Source organism: Macaca nemestrina, chromosome 1 (genome assembly GCF_043159975.1).
Source record: "Macaca nemestrina isolate mMacNem1 chromosome 1, mMacNem.hap1, whole genome shotgun sequence".
NCBI lineage: Eukaryota > Metazoa > Chordata > Mammalia > Primates > Cercopithecidae > Macaca > Macaca nemestrina.
Genome location: NC_092125.1, coordinates 216,387,217 through 216,404,258, shown reverse-complemented (window position 1 = coordinate 216,404,258; position 17,042 = coordinate 216,387,217). Strand labels below are relative to the sequence as shown.

General features: G+C 56.1%; 1 protein-coding gene across 13 annotated transcripts in view; it reads left to right on the top strand.

Annotated features, from left to right (window-relative positions):
* LOC105483137 (Rho guanine nucleotide exchange factor 10 like) overlaps window positions 1-17,042 on the top strand; it is a 180,456-nt gene that overhangs the window by 143,044 nt on the left and 20,370 nt on the right. For all 13 annotated transcript variants that reach the window (XM_071099483.1, XM_071099499.1, XM_071099497.1 and 10 more), the window contains one exon: window positions 5,892-6,040. In XM_071099483.1, coding sequence (XP_070955584.1) covers window positions 5,892-6,040 — 149 coding nt within the window. The remainder of the gene's footprint in view (window positions 1-5,891; window positions 6,041-17,042) is intronic.

Here is a 17,042-nt window from a genome sequence, read left to right as displayed (position 1 = left end):
ACTGAGCTGAACCTGCACCCAGTACCCTGCCTCCCAGACTAGAGCTCTCTGCAGATGTGAGGGGGCTTTGGCTTGTCCAGGTAGAGTGGAGGCCATGAGGCCTGAAGGCTGAGATGTTCTACCAGCTTTCCTGCCTTGCAAACGTGTGTACACCAAATGCTTACTGAGAACGTACTATATGCCATGGACACAGTGGCAAGCAAAATGGATAGACTGCCTGCCCTCATGGAGCTTACAGTCTATAGAGGGAGAGAGAATCGGTTAGTAAACAAACAGAGGTATAAGATTATACATGGTGCCGAGGGCCCCTACGGGAAGGAATGAGTGTTGTGTGACAGCCTCACTACCCAAGTATGGGGCGGGGTGTGCCGCAAAGGCCTCCCTGAGGAGGGGGATCCTGAGGCTAAGATCTTAAGAAGTCAGGCAAGTGGAGAGTTGGGGGAATGGTGTTCTCAGCAGAGGGAACAGTACATGCAAAGGCCCGAAGGCAGGAGAATGCTTGATCTGGTGGGGGAAGCCGGAGAGGAGGCTGTTTTGCTGGACAACTGGAAGATGAAGTGGCACTAGGCGTGAGCCAGGGGCAGACAGAGCTGTTTGTGAGGGCCTCCAACTTGTCTCAGTGTGTCAGGGAGTAGAGAGGCATGTTAGAGGTGGCTGAGCACTGGGCTCCCTCTGGCTGGTAGACAGGAGGGGAGGCAGGTTGGCTGGCTGAGAGGCTGAGGCAGCCACCTGGACAGGTGAATTTGGTGGTCATGCTCTCTCTGGGTGTCCAGTTTGGCTGTGGCCAAGAGGCCCCTGAGAAAGGGCTTGCCTTACCTGGTATCCCCACCCGTACCCGGTGTTATCTTTCAGAGGTGGCCCAGGCAGGCAGCTGGGTTCTCAGGACCTGCTACACGGTATGGGGTGGGTGGGATTCGCCTCCATCACCTTCTACCTGGATTACATGCAGCCGGGTCTGGAATCATCCTCCTGGTCTGTGACCAGCTGTGGGACTGGCATCAGCTTGGCCCTCATCCAGATTCACTGAGGCCTTGGATACCCCTCAGATACCCCCACCCATCCCAGCGGCAGAGCCAGTGCTTGGAACTGCACCTGCATCAACCTGGCAGGCTCTGTATCAACCTCAGAACCCACTGTGGCGGCCCTGGTGGTGTGGAGGGTCCAGGGATTGTGAAAATCTAGACCCCTCATCTTCATCCAGAAGCAGGTACTCCATGAAGTATTTGCTGGTGTTTGAAGTCACATGGTCACTGTCCTGCCGGGTTAGGCTGAGACCAAGACTGGCATTCCTGCTAAAACTGGCATTCCTGGCCATGCTTTGGCTTATTGGAGAAGGACAGGACCAGACACAAATAGGTCTGTAGGACAGAACCTACAGAACCAGTAGCTGAAGGTTGACTGTCCAGACTCCAGAGTGACCAGGCCACGTGGAGGAATGGACTGGCAGAGCCTCAGAGTCCCACCTGCAGCTGAGAGATGGGGAAACTGAGGCGAGAGCAGTGTGGCCATGGCAGTCACTCTGCTGCCCTCAGGAGCATCTGCTTGTTCTCATTCATTGTATCGCTCATTCATTTGCTCAATAAGCCAGTGCCCCTGAAGTGTCAGGCACACAGCAGGGTGCTGGGGCCCGGAGCTGAGCCAGGTGGCCACTGTCCTTGCCTGCGTGCTACCTGGGCTCTCCCGTGATACAGGGGCATTGCCAGGCCTTGGGTGGGGATGCTGGAGTATCCCTGGTTGGGCACTGGTGCCGTGGTTTGGAGTCCCCCCTTGAGGAGGTACATGGCATAATGGGTGAGGGATGGGTTGGGCATCAGGCTGCTGGGATTGAGTTCCCACTGCGAGAGGTTGGGCCTTTGCTTTGCCCTCTAATCCTCAGTTTCCTCACCCGTGAAATGGGGGTATGGGCAGCCCCACTTCATAGAATGGTTGTGAAGGGTAGACATGGCAATTCCCATGAATGCCACGACAGAGCCTGGAGGATTGGCGCCTCCCACGTGTCCCTTTATCACAGTCATCATCATCACAGTCACTATTTACTGTCGCCCAGGAGGGGCTGCCCTTTGGGCCCCTCTCAGCTGTGATGACTCACTCTGGGACCTGCTTCTGGCTGCAGCACAATCTTGACCCCTGAGGGAGACCCGAGGGCTTTCTCCACTGCGGGCTGGGAGAGGAGGGATGCCAGCCTCCTGAAGCTGCCTTTGCTGAGACAGGACCTTCATCTCCCTTGTGCTGGCTGCGAGAGCTGGTGCCGGGGCCAGATGAATGGGCTGTCACGCAGGGGCAGGTGTGTGCGTGTGGGCCTGTGTTCCAGAACACGTGTGTGCATACACACAGCCACTGGAGGGGAAGATGAGGAGGGGTGGAAAGTGCGGGGCTGCCATCAGGCAGGGGCAGCTCTCATCAGAGCTCACAGCAATTGGGTTTGTGATCTCAGAATCACGGTGTATGAGAGCTGGAAAGAATCTCAGAGGACCAAGTTTTGTCCTCATGGTGCAGATGGGAAAACTGAGTCCCCGCAAGGGGAAGTCTCTTGTTCAGGATCCCACCATGGGCCCTCTAATGAGGGACTCCTGTCCAGTGTCCTTTATGAGCTTTTTTTTTTTTTTTTTTTTTTTTGGAGACAGAGTCTCACTCTATCGCCCGGGCTAGAGTGCAGTGGCGCTCCACTGCAACCTCTGCCTCCCGGGTTCAAGCAATTCTCCTGCCTCAGTCTCCCAAGTAGCTGGGATTACAGGTGCACACCACCATGCCCAGCTAATTTTTTAATTTTTAGTAGAGACAGGGTTTCACCATGTTGGCCAGGCTGGTCTTGAACTCGCCACCTCAGGTGATCCACCTGCCTCAGCCTCCCGAAGTGTTGGGATTACAGGTGTGAGCCACCGTACCCGGCCTTTGTGAGCTTTTTGATCTAACAGTATTAGCATTATTAAATTTCATCACAGTTCATCATTCTGCCCTGGAGTCAGGACTTCTTAGAGGATTTCTGGAGACTCCCCGCAAATGCAGGAACGGCATTCATGTAGTCCTCAGGGTTTAACCCTAGCTCCTACCCTAGGCTGCCACAACGAGGCTCTGTTCCAGGGGAGTGGATGCAGGGGCTCCGGTGGCTATCACTGCTGGATAGAACCTCACTTTCCAGTTTTGGGAGGTGTTTCCTCACCATCCCTAGCTGCTTTGTCCCTGGGAGGGGTCCCAGCCCCCATCTCAGCCATAGCAGCCTAATTAGACTCCAGCTTCCAGCCACGAACACTACTCACCTCTGGCCACTGGGGGGTGCTCAAAGCCTTGCATTTTCTTGGCTCCAGCCCTGGTGGAGGCCTGGCCGCCTTCAGGTCACTCGCCCCTCCTGGACACCAGGCCCAGCTGCACAGCCCTTCAGAAACCTGAGAGGGTAGTGTGGTTGGAGAAGCAGGCCAGGCCCAGAGTCAGACAGAGCCAAGCTCAAAACCCATTGTGCAAGGTCTTAGCTCCACAGGTCACTGCTGTCACGTTGGTTAAGTGGATTCAACACTTGCTTCCACACACTGTTGTGTTGTGGCAAATGACATCAAACAGTAAGAGCCATGAGCATAGACTCCTTTGTAGCTGAGTGAATTGGGGTAGTTATTTAAACTCGCTATGTCTCAGTTGTCTCTGTTATGAACAGGGATAATAATAGTATCTACCACACAGGCTTGCTGGGAGTTAAGGAAGTAATTCAAGGAAGGAGGGCCTGGTGTGCGGATACAGAACGCTGTGTAAGAACTGCTGTCAGGGCTCCTGACTGTGTGCCCAGATAAATATTCTTGCATATTTTATTGACTCCCTGCAACATCCGGAGAAGTGCAGGTGTGGTTATCATGCCCAGTGTGCAGATGAGGGAAACTGAGGTCCAGAGAGGCGAAGCCCCCTGTCCAAGTTCACAAAGAAGCTCTGGGGCTGAGGACTGCCCTGTTCTGACTGCTTCCCTTGTGCTCACGCTGGCTGGCTGGGCAGAGCGCTCTGTGTGCCTGGAAGTCGAGGGGAGTCCTTGTTCCCCTGCCTCTTAGCTGAGCTTGGAGTCTGCCCATTTTAAGTAGGGCATAAGGGCAGAAGGGGAACCTGTTTTATAGATGGGAAAGAGGAGGGGAGGGAGGGAAAACTGGGACCAGGAAAAGCATGGGATAAGACAGGGTACGGTAGGGAAGGACAGGGAGGGGGTGGGAATCTAGTTTGGCTCTTCTGACCACACCCCAGCAGTGGCTTCCATCACGTACCCTGCGGCTCTTCAAGCTTTGGAGACAGCTGTGCCCCATCGTGCCACCAAGCAGCTGGCTCAGAGGGGAAGGGTCTGCCTGTGATGGGCTGCTCTGTATCAGGGACCCAGCGGAGGCCAGGTGGGGTAGCAGGGCATTGGCAGGCTCACAGCTGGCTGTGTCCTGTCTCTCAGTCCCCACCACTGCTGCCTCTCTCTCCAGAGTGTGCCATGGCCCAGGCTGCTCCAGGCTGGGCCCCAGCTTCCCCTTCAACTCTCTTTACCTACCTGGCACCCTGACAAGACAGGGCAGCCACCAGGGTTCTGTGTGGCATCGGGTGTGACTTCTGAGAAAAAACAATCTCGGCACTCACTGCTTGGTTGCCAGAGAAAATGGTTCTTGGGTGAGCTCAGCATCCCGGGGGAGGGGAGGACCTGGCTTGGGCCAGGTTCCTAGGTCTGTTTGGTTTTCAGGGATGACAGACTGGAGATGTATTGTCTCTCAGAACATCCTCTGGATCAGGCGCAGTGGCTCATGCCTGTAATCCCAGAACTTTGGGAGGCCGAGGCAGGTGGATCACTTGAAGTCAGGAGTTCGAGACCAGCCTGGCCAACATGGCGAAACCCTATGTCTACTTTAAATTAACCGGGCATGGTGGTGGGCACCTATAATCTCAGTTACTTTGGAGGCTGAGGCAAGAGAATCGCTGGAATCCGGGGAGGCAGAGCATGCAGTGAGCCAAGATTGTGCCACTGCAATCCAGCCTGGGAGACAGAGTGAGACTCTGTCTCAAAGAAAAAACAAATAAATAAACAAAAAACAACCTCTACCTCACCTGGTAGCAGCAGTGTTTCTGGAGGAGGAAGAGATCTTGGTAAATTTGACAGAAGTGCCTTGGAGTTGGCCAGAAGTTTCATGAGAAATCAAGATTCAGTCTGGATAAGCTACAGCGTCGGAAAAGTCTTCAGAGACAATCTTGTCAACTCCCCACCCCATTTTACACATGGGGAAACCAAGGCCTCTTGAAGGGTAGAGATGTGCTCAAGGTCCTTAGCAAGTTAGTAGTGGCAGAACCAGGGCTAGACCCCAAGTCTCCCGACTCTGGGTCCAGGACACTTTCCACCATATCATGCTGCCTCTTCTGAGAAGCCTCCCGGATTTCCTCCAGGGCAGAATTAGCTCCGTCCATCTCAGCAGTTCTCCAGACCCTGGTGCAGGCCTGCTCATTTGTGCTTGGCATGTCATGTGATAACTGTTGATTAACCTGTTGGTTGCTCTGACCAGTGAAGGGCTTCCTTGAGGGTGGGGCCTGTGTCTGATTCCTTTCTGTCTTCCCAGCACCCAGTGCATGGCCTGGTGTGGAGTAGGTGCTTACTACACGAATGGGAGAGAGGGAAAGAGAGAGAGAGGCAGGGAAGGGAAGGGGGAAAGAGAATGGAGGGAGGGAGGAAGGAAGGGACGAATCTGAGAGTAGGTGTGGCCGGGTGTGGGAAATGAATGGTGGGAGTCGGAGGCAGATGGGGACAGCCACCATCCAGCTGGATGGAGAGCGAAAGGCCCTGGAGTGCGGGGAGAGGGTGTGTGGGGCCCCGCTGAGCCCCCTGCTGCTGGCCTGCGTTCCTGGGGGACCTGCTTGCCACTCCTGGCCCCTGACCTGCCTCCCCTCTCTCCCTGCAGGAGGTGTCCTGTGGGACCTGGAGAGCCCTCCCGTGTGCCTGACTGTGGGGCCTGGGCCTGTCCGCACCCTGTTGAGCCTGGAGGATGCTGTGTGGGCCAGCTGTGGGCCCCGGGTCTCTGTCCTGGAAGCCACCACCCTCCAGCCTCAGGTACTGCCCTATCCTTTGGCTTGTGGCCCTGGAGGCCTGCGTCCCTTTTGCTGACCCTTTCTTACGTCCACCCTGGCACTGCTTTCAGCTCCCAGTGGCATCTCAGGGATCGATTGGGCAGAGTTTGTCTGGAAGCAGAGGGGGCCAAGGTCCCAATTGGGCCTGATCTCTTCCTCTGCCACACATCGCCAAGGCTACCAAGAGCAGAAAGCGCCCAGCTGCACTGCACTGTGGCCTGGATCCTGAGTTGTGTTGGCTGCTGCTTGTGGAAGTGGGACTGGGGTCCCTGTCCTTGGACTGATAGCCAGGACTTGTACCCACGGAGCCCGGGCCATGCTGAGGGTGTGGCCAGGGTGGATACAGCCATCCGCTGGGCTCTTCAAACCACATGGAGGGAGAGGCTGCCTGGGTCCTGCCTTGCCCTGTTTCCAGCACCGCCCACGCCTTGGCCCCCAGGATGAGGGACTGGTCTGGGGGGCTCGTCCCTGGCTCAGCCTAGGCCCATGCCTGTCTCTGATCAACAGCACTGCCCGCTTACCTGACCACACCTGCAGTCCATCCTGGGCGGGAGACCTAGCATGGTTCCCCAAGAGGCATTTTGGTGATGTTTGATTTGTTTGGACTATCGATTGCAATGAGTCGCCACCTGGCCTGGAGTGGAATCCTCCCAGGGTGCTTCCTCATGAGGGGCGTCTTCATTTGCCTACCTAGTTGTCTCTCATGCAGCTGTAAATCAGCTACTCAACAGCAGAAACACTAAGTGGAGTCCTGGGATCTTAAGAGCACAGATGATCAGGGCTGGGCTCCAGATGACACAACTCTCATTTGACAAAGGGGAAAACCGAGGCATGAGGCCTTATGAATGAGCTCTGAGACTGGGGGCTGAGTCTCAGGGATGTGGCCCGCTTCTTTCCCTGGCTTGTTGGAGCCAAACCAACCAGATTGTCTTTCAGTTCTGTGGCTTACACCTGGGGCCTCTGTGCTGGCCCCCATGGGAGCACGAGGCTTCTAGTCTGTAATGGGAATAAGCGTCCCATTCCTGGAATCCTTTTCCTTACTGTATCAGTCAGGGTTCTCCAGAGGAACAGAACCAATGGGACATATGTGAGTGTGTGTATGTGCATGTATATGTATACACACGTACATAGGAAGAGATTCATTTATAGAGAGTCGGCTCATGGGGTGGTGGAGGCAGCAAAGCCCCAGCATCTATGGACAGCACGCTGGAGACACAGGCAAGCTGCCGGCATAGTTCAGTGTGAATACGGAGGCCTGGAAACCTGCGAGCTGGTGGTGTGCCTTCCGGTTCAAAAGCTGGCAGACCTGAGACTCAAAAGAGCTGATGCTTCAGCGTGATTCTGAAGGCAGGAAAGAACCAGTGGAAGGTAGTCAGGCAGGGAGCGAATTCTCCCCCTCAGCCTTTTCCATTCAGGCTTCAGCAGATTGGGTGAGGCCTGCCCACACAGGGAGGGCCGTGTGCATGACTAAGCCTACCGTTCAGATGCTAATCTCATCCGGAGACACCCTCACAGACACACCCAGAGCCACGTTTAACCACATATCTGGGCTCCCGTGGCCCAGTCAAGTTGACACATAAAATTAACTGTCTCTCAAGGAGTAAGATGATGCTTGGGAGCCATGGTACCCGGCCAGTGGCAGCCTGGGAGGTAACTGATCAGTGGCTCTTCCTGGGTGCTGGGAAGGGGAGGTGGAGTTACCCAGCCCAGCTCCTTAGACAGAAGGGACCTGCTGGCGGGGGAGATGTGAGTGGCAGGGCCCCAGGGCACAGAGCTACCCCTGTGAGCTGGGCCTGTGGAGCTCCTCCCAGGCTCTCCGGCAGCTCAGGAGCACTTGAGACTTCAGGAGTGGGGAGGACTGGGGAGGCATCATTGAAGACAGCAACCCCCCTGCCTGTGTCCCAGCCACTTCCAACTCTGGGTAGCTGGCACCCTGTCCCCTTAGAGGTGTGCAGTTGGAGAGCAGGCTGCTTCAGACGGGACCCTAGCTGTGCCCCTGCCAAGCGACGCGACCTTGAATAAGACATGGAGCCTTCCTGGGCCTCAGTTATTTCATCTGTAAAATGGGATGGTAACAGTACCAGTGGGGAGTTAGCAGGAGGACAAACTGAGGACATTCAAGTGAAAGGGGGAGGGCTGGATGAACATTATTTGCTGTCATTGTAATAATTTACCCATCTTAAATCTGCACTGCTGTGTATGTCATTGATTTGGAAAATCAAGCTGCTCCCGGGGTCAGTGTCGTCAGTGGGTGTGGGGCATGGAGCCCACCCTGCAGGTCTGCCATCCTCTCGCCTCACCGGAAGACAGCCTTCCTCCTGCCGACAGCTGTCCAGGAGCATGGGACAGATGGTGAAGGGAAGGACAGGGGCCCGGGTCAGGCCTTGCCTGGCTCTCACCTGTTTTTGCCCCTTGCCAGCCATAGTGCAGTCCACTCCCAGCCCACAGAGCTCAGCTCTGGCGTGACCATCCCTGGGGCCCCAGTGGCCACCAGGCTACAGCCTGAGGCTGTGATTATTTAAGATTAGTTCTGGGTCAGCTGCTCTAAAGAAGAGTCTTTAGACCCTTAGATCAATATGGCCTTTCACCTGCTTTGCATACCTCAGGGGGCATCAGGAGGGCTGCTGACTGGAGGGAGGCGAGATGGAGGAAGGGGTGGCCAGGGAGCCCCTGCAGCAGAGGCCAGCACGCGCCCCTGTCCACAACCGGGAAAATGGAAAAGTTTCTGTTCGCTGCGCAGCGCGGGCAGCTTGCCTTCAGTACATACAATCACTCAGCACAGTAACAAGGTGATCGCCATGCATATTTAATAAGGCCATGCTCCTGCTGCTTGGAATACAGGGGAAGCCGGCTCCACCTTGGCGCTGGAGATCTGGAAATGGCTCCGTCTGGTTGCTGCTAACGACTGCTTGACCTGCTCCTGGCCTGCCCAGCTCCACGCTCACCACAGTTGCCACTGCATGGCCAGCCAGGCCTGGGGGAGCCGCCTGAAGCCTGGGCTGCTGCTGCTCCCTCACTGGCTGTGGTCTCATACGTGTGCCTAGGGCTCGGCACCTGTGGGCTGTGCCTCGCGTGCGATGTCTGCAGCAGAACGCCTACCTTCAGAGGAAGGGCATTCCTTGCTGGCAGCCATGCGGCAGAATCTGCCCTAGGCTTGAGAAAACCGCCTATGGGGTTTGAGATTCTTGGAGCTGTTCAATGCTCCAAGCCAGGAGGTTCAGGCATGTGTTTTGGCCGAGGGTGTGGCTGGCATGGCCCAGGACCAAATGTGAAAACACAGGGGCTTAATCTAGGACTGTGTTACCTCTAAGGGGCTTTTCTGATTCCTCCCACCCTCAGGAAGTAATCCAAACCAATGTATATTGAGCAATTCCTTTGGACCAGAAATAAGTTTTGCACTTTTCCTGTAGGATCTCATTTAATCCTCAAATCACGCTTTCAGATGAATACTATTATTCCCACTTTACAGATGAAACAGAGGCACAGAGAGGTTAAGTAACTTGCCCAAGGTCACACAGCTAGAAGAGGCAGGGTTGGGATTTGAACACAGGCATTCTGAACCCCTGTGCTTAACTCATCCACCTTGGTAGGCAGAAGGCTCAGTTTCCTTTGGACTGCCTGGGCCTCCAAAGCTTTCTGTCCATGTCAGATGTAACTCCCGGGAGCTCCTCTTGTTTCCATGAGCACGCCTTCCGGGCTGAGGACTGTGTTGTGTTCATCTTTGTTTCCACAGTGCCTGGATCACTGGCACCTAGCAGGGGCTCCCAATTCCAGGCCTTCTGTGTGAGGTGCTGGAGGCACAGAAATGAGCAAGGTGGGCTCAGCAGTCCAGGAACTCGGAGTCCAGTGTGCAGAGACAGAGCTGGGACTGTCAGCTGCTGCCCAGTGTTGTGAGACCAGGGACAGGGAAAGCCCAGGGTAGGCGGGATCCCGGGGGAGGCGAGAGGGGTGCCAGACCCAGCCAGAGGCAGGACAGGAGCAGGAGATGGTTGTCTGGAGGTCAGGATCCCCGGGCTCAGCTATGCAGGTGAGTTGGTGTGTGACTATGAAGGAAGGGGGAAGTGATGTTCTGGCTAGAAGAAAGCACCGCGAGCAACGCCCAGGCCAGAGGCAGCCTTCGAGTGGCCAGATGGCCTCCAGGGGTGGGGCGCCTGAGCTGAGGACTGCCTCCCTGAGGCCCATGTGGCCTGGACTCCACGCCTTGTCCAGCTGGTCCCTGCTGGGCCGCCTTGACCTGTTTCATGCCACCATCCCCTGCAGAGCTGGCACCCGCGGTCGGTCTGTGGGTTTTATGCTTGCCCACCAACTGCTTATTCAGCTCCTTGATCCCAGCAGAGGCAGAAGCGAGGCCTGGTAAATAATAATGTCGCTCACCGGGGCCCGTGTCAACACCGCGTCCTGTGCGTTCATGATCTAGATCACACCGCCTTCAAAGTCTAATCCAGTCGTCTGGAGTTCATTTTAACCGATTGCTGGAGGGGGAAGCCGGCTGTGGGATGATTGTTGCATCTTAATTTAAAAGAACTTATTGGGAACAGGCTGATAGCAGGCCTGAGGCACACGGGGTGTGCTCTGCTGCATGGAGGGCCGGTGCCCTGCAAGGCTGCTCCCTGACAAGGTGTGGGCTGGGGTCTCTGCCACCCTGGCCTGTGGGAGGACAACAGTAGTGACAGGGTGGGGCATTGGGGACCCAGCTGGGCTGTGAATACACATTATGCTATTGGATCTCCTCAAGGCTGAGGAGTGACCCACTGGGCCCATTTTATAGATGGGGGTGTGGACTAAAGGCCAGGCCCTTTTGCTTTCAGTCTGCAGCCATGCTGGCCCCTTCCCACCACCAGGCCAAGCTCCTTCCCACCACCAGGCCTTCACCTCTGTTGTTCCCTCTGCCTGGAGCGCTGCTCCCCTCCTGTGTGGCTCCTCTGTAGCTTGGGTCTCGGCTTAACTGCCGCCTCATCAGTGAAGCCACCCTGACTGCTCCAGCTGAGTCATCCCTACCCCTTTATGGTCTCAGCACATCACCCGGCTTTATTGTCTTCAGAGTGTTGGTCACTTTCTGCAATTATCTCCTTGAATGCAGTTGTCCGTCTGCACCACTGGGATGTAAGCACCATGGAAACGGCGCCTCACTGCCTTGTCAGCCAGTGAGTCCCAGGGCCGGGCACGGTGTAGCCTCTCAGCCAGTTAGGGGTGAGTGTGCCGGCACCTTCCTCCTCCAAGGTGGAGCTGCCTCTGCAGGGCGGTCGCAGGGCCCTCGCAGGACTCCAGGAAGGTGAGATTTGGGGGGTTAGGCATTCTTTCTGCGCTGGGGCAGTTAGGGAAGTGTCCTGGGAAGAACTGTGCCTTCAAGGAAGTAGGGCAGGGAGGCCCCTCCCAAGAGAGGGGAGGGAGGAATTCACAGAAGGGGCTTGTCCAGAGGTTCTGTGGCCAGTGGGGATAGTCCCTGCCTGGATGGCAGCCAGGGTGAGAGCCCTGCCTGGACCTGCCCCCACTCCAGCCTTGCGGTGTTTCTATGGCAACCCCCTTCCCCCAAGCAGATTTTCAGCCTTCGTGGTGCAGTTCCAAGAAGCGCAGGCCTGGGTCCTGCCTGGAAAGTGCTGGAACTCGGGGCGAGTGGCATCAGCATTTGGACCCCAGGCCCGGCTCCTGCCATGCATGTCTGTGGTGGGATTAACTGGGGTAGCCCCTCCCCCATTAGACCCAGGCTCCCCATCCTTGGAGAAGCCTGTCTGGACCATTTCACCTCCTACACACACCACAGCTATGTGCTGACATCCTGGGGCCGGTTATGGGATTAACCAGACCGAAGCTGTGTAGGGTGGGACCGGGCCTGACTGGCTCCCATTGTTACCATCGTATCCCCGTGGCCCAAGGCCAGGTCTGACACAGAGCAGGTGCTCAGTAAAGGGTGGTTAAGGCCAGAAGGGCAGCCCTTAGGGAGATGGGCTCTGTCTGTGGTGTTTCCCCAAGTGCGGTGGGGGCATTGCGGAACAGCTGACCAGCTTGGTTTTAACCAGCTTCGGAGCATGAAGGTGCTGCGTGAAGTGCGTGCTGTCAGCAATCTGCTCTGCATCTGACGCCTCCTGCTGGTACCTCTGCACTGGTCTCTCATACCGGCACTCATGCTTTTTGTCCCTAAGCATGACAGAGAAGAAACTTCTCTGGGCTCCTGGACACCAACAACCCTTGATTTCCCGTGCCCACCCCCCCCACCCCCAGCTGCCTTCCCCACCCTTAATTTTCATGTTTAGTGCCTAAACTTAGTTTGCATGTATTAGCTGTTGTAAATCTATCATACCAGTGTGACGTGGCATGAATAATGCATCACTGGGCTGTATTAGTTTTCTGTCTCCTATCTTATTTATGACATGAAACGGGTGGGAATTTGCAGAAGAGAAATCTAGGCGCAGGGCTTCTTGGGTAATGGTATGCAAATTGGCATGAGGGTGAAAAGATGCACCAGGCCCTCCCGGCGCCCAGGAGCTGCCGAGGAGGAGCGCCCGGGGTCTGGGCCACCGCCAGTGCGTGCAGGGTCTCGCGTCCTATCACCGCGTGGAGTCAGCTCTGCTCGGCAGTTTGTCTTAATTTTTTTTGTTAATGTGTGTGTCATTGTGGTTGTCACCCTGTTATGTTTTTTAAATTAAAATTTGGCAAGCAAAACTTGAGAAATGGATTTTCTAAAGATTGTGGAGACTTCCCAGGAGGCTCCGACAAGAGCAAGTTCACAAGGAAGGCGAGCGTTTTCCAGCATCAGGAAGGCTTGAAGTTAGATGTTCAGGATTCTCTTTCAGGAAATTTGTGACACATGGGAGGTAGGGGTGCGTTTGGGACCCCATAGGGCCTTCCTCCGTGGAGGGGTCAGAAATAAGTTGGTTGGCTGCAAAGTCGGGCCCAAAGGGGGTGAAGAGCATCTCAAGGCATGTCTTGTGGGGCAGTAGATGGCTGAGGGTCAGCCTCCAGGCCCCTCTCTCCTCACCTGGAGGAGCTCACATCTTTCCTGTGTCTAGCACTTGGTTTTCCCCCAACCAGAAGATTTAGGGGATGAAAAGATTTCGTGATTTTAAAAACCAGTTGGGAGCTGATGGCTCAGGGAACAGGCTTCACGAAACCTGACCTGGAGCAGGATGGAACCTGGAGGAGAAAGGGAGCCGGTACAGGGAAGGCGGACGAACAGACATCGTGGAGAGGACATATGGGACGGGAGGTGAGGAAGGGGTGCTGGCACAGCAGGGGCAGTCCTGTCCTTGTGAGTCACCCCCCAGTCTTAGCTGGCAGCAGCCAGCCCCTGATCCTCGCCTCCCCTCCACTCCGTGTGTCTCTTCCACATCCACCTCCCCTCTGAGCCCATCAGCAGGGAGAGGGGGAGGGTAGATGTCCAAGGGGCAACTGCCCAGTCCTTCTGGAACTTGGCAAGGAACAAATAGAGCCATAGACATGGGTCTGCTGAATGTCAGCCGCTGGGCTGAGGGCTTAACGCAGTGGAGGCCAGGCCCTGGGTGTAATTAGGGAGGATCCCTCCCTGGGTGGTTGGGAAGAATGAATGAGGTCACACGTGCAGAGGGTGTAGGTTAGTGCCTAATGCACACTCAGGCAGAGTGGCCGCTAAGCAATGGTCCTCTGATCCTGGCAGCCGGGCTGCAGGGAGGGTCCACAGGAGGCAACCTCTGCAGGAGGCATTCCCGGCTACCCCTGCATACCTTGTCTGAGTGGGCTTGGATGATGGTCGGTGGGGGCTCTGGGTTGGCTGGCCTTTCCACTGATGACTCAGTTTCCTTCCTGTAAAATGGGGAATAATTACAGAACCTGCCCCAGGACTAAGCAGCTTCATGTACATGCAGATCCCAGGGCTGTGCCTGGTGGGAGGAAGCACCACATGTCAGTTGTTGCATCCTTGTGGTCACAGGACTTGCTCAGGGTGCCCGGGACCACACAGTGGTGGAGCCAGGTTCTCAGGGTGCCTCTGATTCCGAAGCCCCCACCTGGTCTGCCGTCCTCTGCCTCGTCGGCCCTGTATTCCCCTGGGTCTCGTGGGTGTGCTCTGCCCACACCTTCCTCCTTCCAGATGGCAAAATATCTGTGAGCAGGGCCAGGGTCTCATTCTCTCTGTATTGTCCTGAAGTGCAAGTGCAGGCATTGACTTGGCTTCTCTCTCTCCTTCGCTTTCATTCTCCCCCAAATCTCCCTTTTTTCCCACGCCAGCTCTTCCCTTCTGCCTGACTCTGAGCCTTCCAGGGCTCCAGCTACTCTTGGCCCATAGTGTTCACACGACTAGTGGGCCCTGATGGGGGTTGCTGACCACAGGTGAAGACCGGGCTCTTGGCTCCTCCCAGGTACCTGGGGAGAGAAGGGAGCTTCATAGAGTGGGTGGTGACACCAGCCCAGTGACAGCACAGGTCCTGCAGAGCAGGTGCCCCAATGAGGAAGCCTCACCCACAGGAGAGGATGCGGGTCAGCCCCATACATGTGCCCAGCTATGGGGCAGACACATCTGCCACTGATCCGAGGAGCCCAGGAAGGAACCCAGGAGGGGAGTGAGAGTGGGGCTGGTGGTGGGCCAGGCTCCCTGGAGGGCATTCAGCGGGAGGGCCCCTGAGAAGCATGAGCTGATGCCTGTGCATGCGTGTGAGAGGGAGGGAAATTGGTCAGTTATATTAATATAGTCATATGCTGCGTAGTGACTTTCAGTCAACAACAGAGCACACATATTATGATGGTCCCTTACGATTACAATACCGTATTTTGCTGTACCTTTTCTATGTTTAGATATGTTCAGATTCGCAAATACTATTGTGTTATAGTTGCCTTCAGTGTTCAGTACAGTCTCATGCTATACAGGTGTGGGGCCTAGGAGCAACAGGCTGTACAGCATAACCTAGGTGTGCAGTAGGCCTTACCACCTAGATTTGTGTAAGCTCACTCTATGATCAGATGACAAAATTGCCTAATGGTGCCTTTCTCAGAACGGCGTTATTCCTGTCATTATGCAACACGTGTCTATATCATATAAGTTCTTGACTGTGGCTTGAGTCTTTTGTGCAGTGTCCACTTGGGAGCTGGGGCTCTGATCAAGCCTGGAAACCCCAGCTGTCCCACTCCCCCTTCCCAGCCCTACCTGTTCTGGGCTGGTCCCAGCTTTGTCTTGGTCACATCACTTCTGACCTTTCTTTTTTTTTTTTTTTGAGACGGAGTCTCGCTGTGTCTCCCAGGCTGGAGTGCAGTGGTGTGATCTCGGCTCACTGCAAACTCCGCCTCCCGGGTTCACGCCATTCTCCCGCCTCAGCCTCCCAAGTAGCTGAGACTACAGGCGCCCGCCACCACGCCCGGCTAGTTTTTTGTATTTTTAGTAGAGACGGGGTTTCACCATGTTAGCCAGGATAGTCTCGATCTCCTGACCTCGTGATCCACCCGCCTCGGCCTCCCAAAGTGCTGGGATTACAGGCTTGAGCCACCGCGCCCGGCCACTTCTGACCTTTCATGCAGCCACCACTGCCCAGCAGTCTTGGATGGGGATTTACCTGTGGAAACTGAGAACCATCCTTCTCTGCAGTTCTCACAGCCTATGTGGGAAGCAGGGCAACCACCTTGGCTGAGCCATCTCTGCCTGTGGCCTCCCCACCCCCCTGCACTGTCATCAAGGGGAACCTAGAGTCTCAGCCTTAAGATGTTGGTGATGTCCCCTCTGGCTAAGCACAGGCAAATGGGTGCTGAGCAGATACTGTGCAGATATGGGTGCAGGTGTGGGTGCAGGTTGTATGTAGGTGTGGGTGCAGGTGTGGGTACAGGTGTGTGTTCAGGTGTGGGTGCAGGCGTGGGTGCAGGTGTGGGTGCAGGTGTGGGTGCAGGCGTGAGTGCAGGTGTGGGTGCAGGTGTGGGTGCAGGCGTGGATGCAGGTGTGGATGCAGATGTGGGTGCAGGTTTGTGTGCAGGTGTAGGTACAGGTGTGGGTGCAGGTGTGGGTGCAGGCATGGGTGCAGGCGTGGGTGCAGGCGTGGGTGCAGGTGTGGGTGCAGGCGTGGGTGCAGGTGTGGGTGCAGGCGTGGATGCAGGTGTGGATGCAGATGTGGGTGCAGGTTTGTGTGCAGGTGTAGGTGCAGGTGTGGGTGCAGGTATGGGTGCAGGTATGGGTGCAGGCATGGGTGCAGGTATGGGTGCAGGTATGGGTGCAGGTATGGGTGCAGGCGTGGGTGCAGGCGTGGGTGCAGGTTTGTGTGCAGGTGTAGGTGCAGGCGTGGGTGCAGGTGTGGGTGCAGGTGTGGGTGCAGGTGTGGGTGCAGGTTTGTGTGCAGGTGTAGGTGCAGGCATGGGTGCAGGCGTGGGTGCAGGTGTGGATGCAGGTATAGGTGCAGGTGTGGGTGCAGGTATGGGTACAGGTTTGTGTGCAGGTGTAGATGCGGGCATGGGTACAGGTGTGGGTGCAGGTGTGGGTACAGGTTTGTGTGCAGGTGTAGGTGCAGGCATGGGTACAGGTGTGGGGTGGTGGAGGGCCAGGTGAGGTGTCTGGATTCCACCATTCAATATCATGCAGGCGAGGCCTGCAGGCTCCACGTGGCTCCCTTATGCAGAGCTCAGCGCAGAGCAGGGCAGCCACAGCCAGTGCCTGGAGACACTTTCTGGGCCTCATGCTGAGGCTTGACTGCTGGGGGATCTTTCTAGAACAAAGCTCCTATCACATCTGAACCTGCATCAGAACCATCCAGGCTGCCTGTGGCCCAAAGTCAGGCTGCACTTGGTCACTATCCCTTGAGGTCCCCTTCTCCGGCCACTGGACAGGTCCCAGTCCCCCAAAGGCTCTGCCTGGGCACTCCATTTCCCCGGGCCTTTGCCCCCACTGCTCTCTCTGCTGGGATCCTCAGGCTGTCTTCTGATTGGGCAGAATCTTAGTGGTGACTGACTTCCTGCCCCTTTCTCCAAGGAGCCCAACTACCTCCACTAGTTCTCCTCTGGGCTCCCTTAGTCCTCACTCCCTCCTCAATCGCCTGGGGCCT